The 9,782-nt window shown below is 47.2% G+C and overlaps 1 protein-coding gene across 2 annotated transcripts; it reads left to right on the forward strand.

The window, feature by feature from the left end:
* Positions 1 to 980: 980 nt before the first annotated feature.
* On the forward strand, positions 981 to 9,319 carry ZNF641 (zinc finger protein 641). 2 transcript variants are annotated; one of them, XM_021704877.1, is made up of 6 exons: positions 981 to 1,035; positions 3,980 to 4,188; positions 4,726 to 4,817; positions 5,977 to 6,106; positions 6,732 to 6,845; positions 7,937 to 9,319. In XM_021704877.1, exons 2-6 carry the CDS (start codon positions 4,005 to 4,007, stop codon positions 8,689 to 8,691), a joined length of 1,275 nt encoding a protein of 424 aa, XP_021560552.1. In that variant the 5' UTR covers positions 981 to 1,035; positions 3,980 to 4,004; the 3' UTR covers positions 8,692 to 9,319. The 2 variants fall into 2 exon arrangements, with proteins under 2 accessions (XP_021560552.1, XP_044770803.1); XM_044914868.1 differs by lacking the exon at positions 981 to 1,035 and adding an exon at positions 1,760 to 1,776.
* The last annotated feature ends 463 nt before the right edge of the window (positions 9,320 to 9,782 follow it).

Raw genomic sequence — 9,782 nt, forward strand, 5'->3', positions numbered from 1 at the left:
GATAATGAAATAATGTGATTTGTAGATTATAAACAGATTTGTGGTTTATTCTGTTTTGTAGTCCCTTCTCATCTTTTTCAGTCAAATTTATCTTAATGCTTCATTCAAGGTAGCTCTGTCAATAGAAAAATAACGCAAGCGACATATATCATTTAATAATTTCAGTAGCCATACTTAAAAAGTGAAAAGAAGTAGGTGGAATTAGTTTTAATAATGTATTTAACCCTATATATGCCAAATACAGCTTATTAGCTCTTCGACATTTTGTTAATTCATATACATCTGGTGTGCGTGTTACAACACATCTCTGGACTAGCCACACCGCGAGCACTCAGCAGCCACATGGGGCTAGTGGCTCCCGCAACCCGGACAATGCGGCTACAAGGCCTGCTTGAGAAAGCACAGTCTCGGTGAAGTCAACCTGACTATCTCTCAAGCGGAACGAGTGACTCCTCCTCAGTGCTCTCTCAAGCCCCCTATCCTTGCTGTCTTGAAACCTAGAAGTCAGTCAAGCTTTTCGAGGAATTCCGGACTGTTGCCTGAGAATTCGCTCTCACAGCGATTGTCTGGCATATAACGCGCGGTTATTAAATGTCGGGGTAATTAATGATCCCGTGTGCAAAGAACCCCGTGGGAGGCCGAGGGGCCGGGACCGAAAATGGTCAGTCAGGGAGCGGGCGCGGGCGGGCGGCCACCCTAAGCGGGACCCCGATGCCTGGGCCCGCGGCGTCCTCAGGCGGGCGTGCGCCGAGATCCGGGGCTCCGCGGGCCCGGGCGCGGGGGACGTGGGGGCCGCAGCCCGCCCACCCCCTCACCCCCACACCCCCTCCCCCACGTCGCCGCCGCCGCCGCCGCTGCCGCCGAGCCCCGGAAGCGGGCGGGGATTTCCTGTGTCCGCCCCGCCCGCGCCCGCCCGGCCGCCGTCTCCGCCCGTCGCTGGCTCCGCGGCCGCCGGCTCCGACGAAGCGGAGGGCGGAGGGGAGGGGCAGGCGGCGCCCAGGAGGGAGGCTCGGGCCGCAGGCCAAGCCGACCGGGGTGAGTGGGGCCGGGCCGCAGGGAGTCGCGGCTGGAGGGAAGGACGCCAGGCTTCCCGGGGCGGCGGGTGGGGGCCCAGTCACCCATGGGGCGGGGAGGAGGATCGACGCGGCCTCCGGGTCGCTGCCTTAACCGGGGGGTCGGCCCCACTGACATTCTGTGCCCGCCCCTCGCCCTGGCTTCCCCGTCTCCGGCGTCGCTGTCAGGCCCCGCGGGTTCCCGCCGCTGTCACTCGCGCACAGGTTACCCCGTGGCTCCTTTCTCTTGACTTGCTCTTGCCTCCGTTCACGGGAAACCTGTTTTCTGAGCTCACTTCCCCTGCCCCAGCTCTGCCTCTCTTGGATTCTCTGAAATCTGACCCTCTCCAGGGGCACTGTGACAAGAAGGAGGGGAGAAGCAACCTTACTCCGGAGCAGGCGCCCGTCCCGCTCCTGCCCCACCCGGGGCAGAGGGCAGGGTTCTCTGACAGAGCGCGACTCGTCCCTGTGCCCTTGGGCTGCTCCTCTCCCTACACCCTCCTTTCCCTGTCCAACAGCGCCCGCTGCAAAAACTTCCTTCAGCAGGTGCCCTGACCCTCGGGTATGTGAGGAAAAGTGGGAAGTGGGAGCCCTAGAACCCAGACTGCAGTAGGCCTGGGAACATCCTGGAGCCAGGAGAAACCTGGTTAGGACTGACACCCTTAACTGCCCAGGTGCTGGCTCTGAGAGAGTGAGCATGGGAGGAAATGCAGTGTGAGGATAAGTACCCACCCCCTTGTTGCTGAGATTTTTACCAGCGCTTCCACAGGTTTTCTGTCAGTGGTCTGGAGAGGCTCACCGCTAGCCCAGGAGGCTCTGCAGAAAGAGGCTTCCCATCAAGGGACTGTGCTGGAGAGATGGAGAAATGAGTTTGAGACAGGTGTCCAGGTATTAGCTGTAGGTAAACCCTGAGGGAGGATGTTCAAAGGGAGCTTGAGAAACAAAGAAGACCTCCAGTGAAGAGAGGGAATTGGTGCCTTATATGTTAAAAATACGGCAAATACAGGGGCTGGAATTCAGAAGAGAGAGTTAAAATGGAAGTTTCCCTTTATTGCTTTATTGGGAATTTTCCTTTCTCATGAGAAATCTCTGAAAAGGAAACCTCCTAAGCTGGGAATCAGTCCAGGATGTTCCCATGAGGCCCTGAGACTTCTTTGGACTTCTGAGATGAAAGGGTAATTTGTTGCCTTCCTGTGCATTGGTCTTAGGGTTGCCACCTACCTCTTTTGTCAAAGACAGTTAGGCAAGAAAATAAACAACTTGACATCTGTCATTACCTGTCCTGGGCTTCTGGGTTCCTGCAAATGTTACTGAATGGATATGAGTGAGCCAGGATAGTTAACCAAGGTTCTGACCTGTTTTTGGAAGCCTTTCACTGGCCCTGACTGCTGGAGTACTGAATAATAATCACACACACACACACACAAAATGTTACCAAGCAGAAAGGACTCTGTGCAGTCTCATAGACTGTTTCTCTGCCAGAAGTCAGGGAAGCCCTTGTCACAACACATGAGACCTGTTCTGACTCCTAAAATGTCCAGAGAAAAGAAAAGCCCACAACCTGGTCTTGTGCACTACAGGATTATTGTTAAGAAGTTTTGCCTGGGTGGCTCAGTTGGTTAAGTGTCTGCCTTGGACTCAAGTCGTGATACCAGGGTCCTGGGATCGAGCCCCTGCTCAGCTTCTCCCTCTGCCCTTCCCCCTCTTATGCGCACTCTCTCTCTCTTTCTCTCTCTCTCTCTAAAATAAATAAATAAAATCTGTTAAAAAAAAAAAGAAAGAATATCTTTATCTAACCTAAATCTCTTCTCTTGCAATCAAAAGAATAGATCTATACAGAGACAGAAACCATTTCTCTTTCTTGGTAGCATCATTCATCAGCTTTTTTCCCTAGACAGGAGAAAACTATGTCTATTGTTTTTAACTTTTCCCAATGGCCATATTTCCCATCCCTTTCTCCACTTTTGTTTCTTCTGATGAAACATATTCTGGCTTCTTCATACCCTTCTTTAAAACTGAGTATATTTTGCTAATGAGATCTGACTGGTTCTTTCTTATGTCTCAGGTTATTTCCTATGTCTCAACTCACAGGATTGTTAATTCACCCACTGAGGTCATGTTAGCATCAACTATTTCCCCTTTATTCACTCTGGTTCAAACCCTTTGTGTTCTTTTTCTCCTATCTGTTACAGTTGTTTTGGATTTTTATACCTGCTTTCTGAGTTATTGGTCTTTCCACCACATTTACTACCAGTTCTCATTTTCTGCATCAGATTCTCATTTTCTGCATCAGAGTGACAGGTTATGTCTCTTTGTTGAGGCTTAAGTGAGGTGTCATTTGGTTCAGTCTTATAAAGGAGGCGTGTGCTCCTTACACACACACACACACACACACACACACACACACACACACACCTTTGGCTGGGTCTTCTACCTGTAGTAATAATTCTGAACTAATTGATGAGAATGGGATTTGTGGCAGAAAATCTTATATGTGATTACATCCATTTTTGTTGAGTGTAAATCAGTGCACATCCCATCCTACATGTGTCCAGATTGCTTACTTCATTGTATTTGTTGAAATTAAATGAATAGCTTTTGAATTTCCAGGATTGTTTTTGTTTGTTTGCTTGTTTGTTTTAATGAAGTTCTTCCAGCTGTCAGGGATATTCTGTTTCTGCAATGAGGTCCCCAAAATAACTGTTAGTGACTTTGCTGTTTAGCACCTGCTCACTTCTGAGTTCCTCCAAGAAGCTTGGCCCAGGCTCAGTTGATTGGAACACACCAAGCTTTTAAAGTTCATCTGCTATCAAGCTCCTCTTACCCAGTTTCATCTTTTTATCCCTGAGGCTGTTCTCCATAACTCCCTTAGGAATATCACCCCTTTCCATTTTTAATGGGCACATCTTATAATGAATTTGTTCCAGGTCACAATTTGGGTTTGCAGCAAAAATGCTTTCAGAACAGACTGCAGTCCTGGGGACAGGATGGGAGTCAATGAATGTCCAGCTGGATGGAGCAGAGCCTCAGGTGGAAAGGGGAAGCCAAGAAGAGGGGCCATGGAGAACAGCACCAGGGCCACTGGAACACCTATGCTGTGACCTTGAAGAGGAGCCACAGTCCCTTCAGGAGAAGGGTGAGAGCCTACAGGGTGTATGCGTGTTTGAGTACAGTAACCAGTACCAGGACTAGTCCATTCTTCCTGGCTTCCTGGGCCCTGGTCACAGGCATATAAGGAGCTCCTGGATTCTGTAAACCATAAAACTGGGCTTCTCCCATTTCTTGCATGATCACTCCCTCCACATGCTGCAAGTGCATGGTTAGTGGTATTGAATGTGGGAGACAAAGGAAGTGACAACAACTCCGATTACTGTTGAGAACACACCCAGTAAGATGCACTTTACTAGGTGAAAATTATATTCAAATAATATAAATTCAAAGCACAGCTAGCCTAGTGGAGATGGCTGACATATAAGCTCTACTAAAAACCACCTAATAGCCTTGTAGAACATTTTGAGTGAATGTCTCTTCCACTATGTGTATGCATTTGAGTTTTACCAATGGGCAAAGATATAGGAAAATATGACCCTTAAGCTCCTCTAACATGGGGCCCAGGCTCTCACTGGGGAAGGTGGATGGTCCATTTCTAGTGGTTCCTCTTTCTCCTCTCCAGCTCAGTCAGCTCCCTGGGTTCCTGCCATTCCCCAGGAGGGGAGCACCGGAGATTGGGAGATGGCAGCTGCACTTCTTGCGGCAGGATCACAGGTGGGCTATCTGCTTCCCTTGGCCTCTCCCAGGGTCTCATCACTGCTGCCTTTCTAGCCTCAGCATCAGCCTATCGATTTGTTATCTCACATGATCACTAATGGTATCTTCACCTTATAACTGAACAGATTACCTTTCCATGGGGCTTATAATACCCTTGAAAAAATGAGTGGAGGCATGACAAGAAGAGGGGAATTCGTAGAGGTTAAGTTGTTTCTAATGGATCGCTATGCCATCCCTAGAGAGATTTTTTTAAGAACACTTTATTAATGTCCTTTAAGGAAAAAATCTGGAAAGATTAGGAAAAGAGGACCTGAAGGAAGCTTGAAAGAACATAAAGTAGGCAGGACTGGGTTGATAATGGAGAATTTATAGAAAAGAAGAGAAGATAGAAGTAAAGAGGGGCAGAGCCAGAGAGAGAAAATAGGTTTAGATTCAGAAGGCACTGGGAGACCCAGGGAAAGATAATAATAGTAGTAGTAGCTACACTCCCAGAGTGCTTACCATGCTTGCAGTTCTCTGAATGCTTTATATGTATTAACCCATTTAACCCTGAGAGAAACCCAATTAGGCCCATTTTACAGATGAGAAAATAGAGTAGGAAGAGATTAAGGCACTTGTGTAAGGACAAACTGCTAATAAGTGGCAGAGCTAGGAGTCATTTGGCTCAAGAATCTGGGCTCCTAACCACTATACTATGCTGTCTCAAAAGATAAGGATATGGCATGATGGGCGCAGGGCAAGAAAGAATGTTTTATCTAAATGATTTTGTGCTGATAGAAAAGGAAAGGTCAAGTGGTGGAAGAAGGGGCTAGTACCCAATTTCTGCAATGAAAAGAATAAGGCAAGTGAAAAAGACTGGGCAGACACCTGTAGTTAAACAGAGGGAGCAGTGAGTTCATGGTGCCTCCAACTTCCCATGGTCCCAGTGGGAAACTCCTCGAGAGACATTATCCTCACTCACTCACTCACTGACCATACTTTTGCCCATCTGCTCATTTATCTTTCATCAAAACTATATGCTTTACCCAGGGACATCTGGGAAGTTCTTTCTCTAGATGCTGTCATGCCCTCTCCTCTACTACTTCAGCCTTTTACACTGGGATCACATTTACCTTAAGGAACAATTACTGACAGATGATGCTACATTTTGTTTCAGGGCCTGGTAACCATCAAGGATGTGTCATTGTGCTTCTCTCAGGAGGAGTGGCGGAGCCTGGACCCTTCTCAGACAGACTTTTATGGAGAATATGTCATGCAGGAAAACTGTGGGATAGTGGTCTCTCTAAGTAAGCATGATCTTCCCTAGCCACTTTTAAAAGATTATTATTCTGGGAGGATGGAGCCATCTGCTCCAGAGCTATTGTATAGTGTCTATCTAGGGTTCTTTCCTTGGCTGGAAATCTGTCTAAGCTTTCACCAGAGAAAGAGCATTAGGACTAATCCAGAGAGAATGGAAATGAGGTGTCATTTCTTAAAAACAAGAGCAAAATAATGCTGAATTGTGGAGAAGAGAACTTTAGGCTCTTCTTGGTTGGGAATTGGGAGGTTCTTACAAAGCAGAGAGAAGGACATTTAAGTGATAGAACTGAGTCCTTGGAAACTCAGCAAGCCATCTAGGTAAGATGGGAGTGGGGGTAGGACAGCTGTGGTAGGGCTAATTAAGTGAAGTTAAGGATAGTTGGTCTGGAAGTATTTGAAATTTGAGTGGAAGGAAACAGACATGCTAGGTAAGAGAATATGATTTTCTAAGAGAAAGAAGAGGGACTTAACAGAAATGGGGACGGGAGAAAGGCCTGTATCTGGCCTTCTTTTATCTTCAGTTCCAAGGAGTAATCTAGGAAACAGCTTTTTTTTGGAAATAGAATTACAGTTGAACTCACTGACATCTCTGTTTTCCTTTCCCATGGGCAGGATTTCCAATTCCCAAACTGGACATGCTTTCTCAACTAGAAGGAGGGGAAGAACAATGGGTTCCTGACCCTCAGGACTTGGAGGAGAGGGACATCCTGAGGGTCACATATACAGGTAAGCACCTAGAATAGACTTTCAGCCACTGCTTTCAACCCTCTTGGAATGTCATTGTTACGTGTCCATCTAATCCCTTCTCTGCTCAGTGAGTTACAGAGTCAAAAAGTTTACAGATCTTTTTCTTCAAAGGCAAGACAGTGTAGCAGAAAGGTTTAGAAGGCAGGCTCTAGAACCAAACTTTGTGGATTTGAATCCAGGCCCACACCTGGGAACCTTGGAAAAGTAACCCCTGTTTGGGTTCCTCATCGGTAAATTATTGTGATATTTCAATATGTTAACAGAGTAGAACAGTACCAGGCACATAATAAGCACTCAGTAAATGTTAGTTGTTGTTGTTACTGTTGATGTTATTGTTCAACCTCCCACCCATTGTGGAGATGCTTTCCGGAGTGTCTCTAGTATTGCTGACAGGTGGTCGCTTAGCCAGTAAGGATTGCAGCACATTTCTTTTCTTTTCTTTTTTTTTTTTTAAAGATTTTATTTATTTATTTGACAGAGAGAGAGACATTGAGAGAGGGAACACAAGCAGGGGGAGTGGGAGAGGGAGAAGCAGGCCTCCCACTGAGCCGGGAGCCCGATGCAGTGCTCTATCCCAGGACCCTGAGATCATGACCTGAGCCGGAGGCAGTCGCTTAACTGACTGAGCCACCCAGGTACTCCAGCACATTTCTTAACTCTCTCCATCTATGCTTAGTCAGGAAGATGGAAGTAATTGTAATAAATAAATAAATAAATAACAACAATAGCATAAACCATTTACTAAGTGCTCACTATGTGCAGGTATTATACTACCTATCTTATAATATCTATCTTATAATTATTCCCATTTTACAGAAGAGGAAATGAAGGCTTACAAAAGTTAAGTGGGAAAGCTGAGATTCAAAATTGGGTAATCTGCCTCCTAAACTTAGGTTTTTAACTTCTACACCTCTTGCACTGTCTTGTACAACATTAGAGTCTGTTCTCCCAGCCTTTATGGGGTGAGGTTTAGGCCCTAGCAGGAATCAGACAACTTCACGTGTGACTTGGGTCCCGGAGTACTCTCTTGTGACTCCCCTCTTGGGGTTGGTATTTTCCCTTCTCCACAGGAGATGGAAGTGAGCACGAGGGTGATACCCCTGAACTAGAAGCAGAACCTCCCCGAATGTTATCTAGTGTGTCTGAAGATACTGTTCTCTGGAACCCAGAACAGGATGAGAGCTGGGATTCCATGCCCAGGGGCTCCAGAGGAATGCTCCTGGGCCCACCTTTTCTTCAGGAAGATAGCTTCTCAAACCTTCTATGTAGCACAGAGATGGATTCCCTATTAAGACCACACACATGCCCCCAATGTGGGAAACAGTTTGTGTGGGGCTCCCACCTTGCCAGGCACCAGCAAACACACACTGGGGAGCGGCCCTACAGCTGCCTCAAGTGTGAAAAGAGCTTCGGGCGAAGACACCACCTGATCCGGCACCAGAAAACCCACCTACATGACAAGCCCAGCAGGTGCTCAGAGTGTGGCAAGAATTTCCGATGCAACTCCCATCTGGCCAGCCACCAGAGAGTGCATGCGGAAGGCAAATCCTGCAAGGGCCAAGAGGTTGGAGAGAGCCCAGGGGCTAGGAAACGGCAGCGTGCCCCACCAGTGCCAAAGTGCCATGTGTGCACTGAGTGTGGGAAGAGTTTTGGCCGACGGCACCACCTGGTGAGACACTGGCTGACCCATACTGGGGAGAAGCCCTTCCAGTGCCCTCGCTGTGAAAAGAGCTTTGGCCGTAAACATCACCTGGACAGACACCTGCTGACCCACCAGGGACAAAGTCCCCGGAGCAGCTGGGACAGAGGGACATCTGTCTTTTGAAATCTGTTTCTGCTGCAGCTGTGGTCACATCTATCAGCAGCTGGTGCTACCAGGAGTCTCTGCCAGAACTGCCCCTCTCCTGCACCCCAGTGGCCAGAATCATAAGCCCTGGCTCCATCCCTCGAAAGATGAGGTTCTAACACTGGCCAGACATTTCTCACCAGTTCTGTGAGATACCACATAAAATGGAGTTCTTTGGGCAAAACTTTTAGGAAACAATGCTTACTGCATGGGCTGATATTCAGCCCTAGCCCATTCTCAAGGGTACCACTTGAGAATCAGCAGTTTATGGCTGAGGTCCATTCTAAGTGGTTGGAGCCTATGCCATACCAGTTAAATATTTGAGTAACACCTTTGTATACTGTAACTATTATATCCTCTCTGTATATAGAGAGAAAGACCATATTAGCGTGTTGGAGGCTCTGAGAACTTATTCGTACAGAGAATTGTTAAGCCTCTTAATGCAGTGTTTCCTAAATGGATTTGACCTCTGTCCTTTCTATTTCACATCCCACAGAACTGGTGACTCCATGAAACACACTGGTGAACACTGGGTTAGAGAGTAATGAGGAAACAGGAAAGAGATAGTGATCAGGCACCAGAGTCCCCTTTTTTTATTCAAATGAAAGCTGAGGGGCAGACCTCATTCCTGTGTGGGTCCATCACCCTTTCCCTGATCATCCAAATATACATCTACATTTCTTACCCCCACCTGCTGAAAAATAGAAACAAGAACATTTTCACCCTCTTATTCCAACTCCCTTCATCCTCCTCATACACATATTCAGATGAGAGATCATGCTACAATGCTAAGAGATGGACTTATACCCCCCCAAGGAACCCAGGCCCACATAGAAGAAAAAAATCTTTATCCCCTTGAACAGACCCCTCTCCTCTTGACTGTGTCTTTTTGTGTCTATGTGTATCTGTGTGCAGGGTCTTTGAAGAGAGCATGCAAAGTGCAAACTGTACAAACTAGATTTTCTAGGGGCTGTTTTCTGGGGATGAGGGTAGTAGGGATTGTATGGGATTTTTTGTTTGTTTCAAGATAGGAAGTAAGCTGAGCGATTAAGGGAGCCCTCATGGAAGGG

The sequence above is a fragment of the Neomonachus schauinslandi genome, chromosome 5, assembly GCF_002201575.2.
Source record: "Neomonachus schauinslandi chromosome 5, ASM220157v2, whole genome shotgun sequence".
Taxonomy (NCBI): Eukaryota; Metazoa; Chordata; class Mammalia; order Carnivora; family Phocidae; genus Neomonachus; species Neomonachus schauinslandi.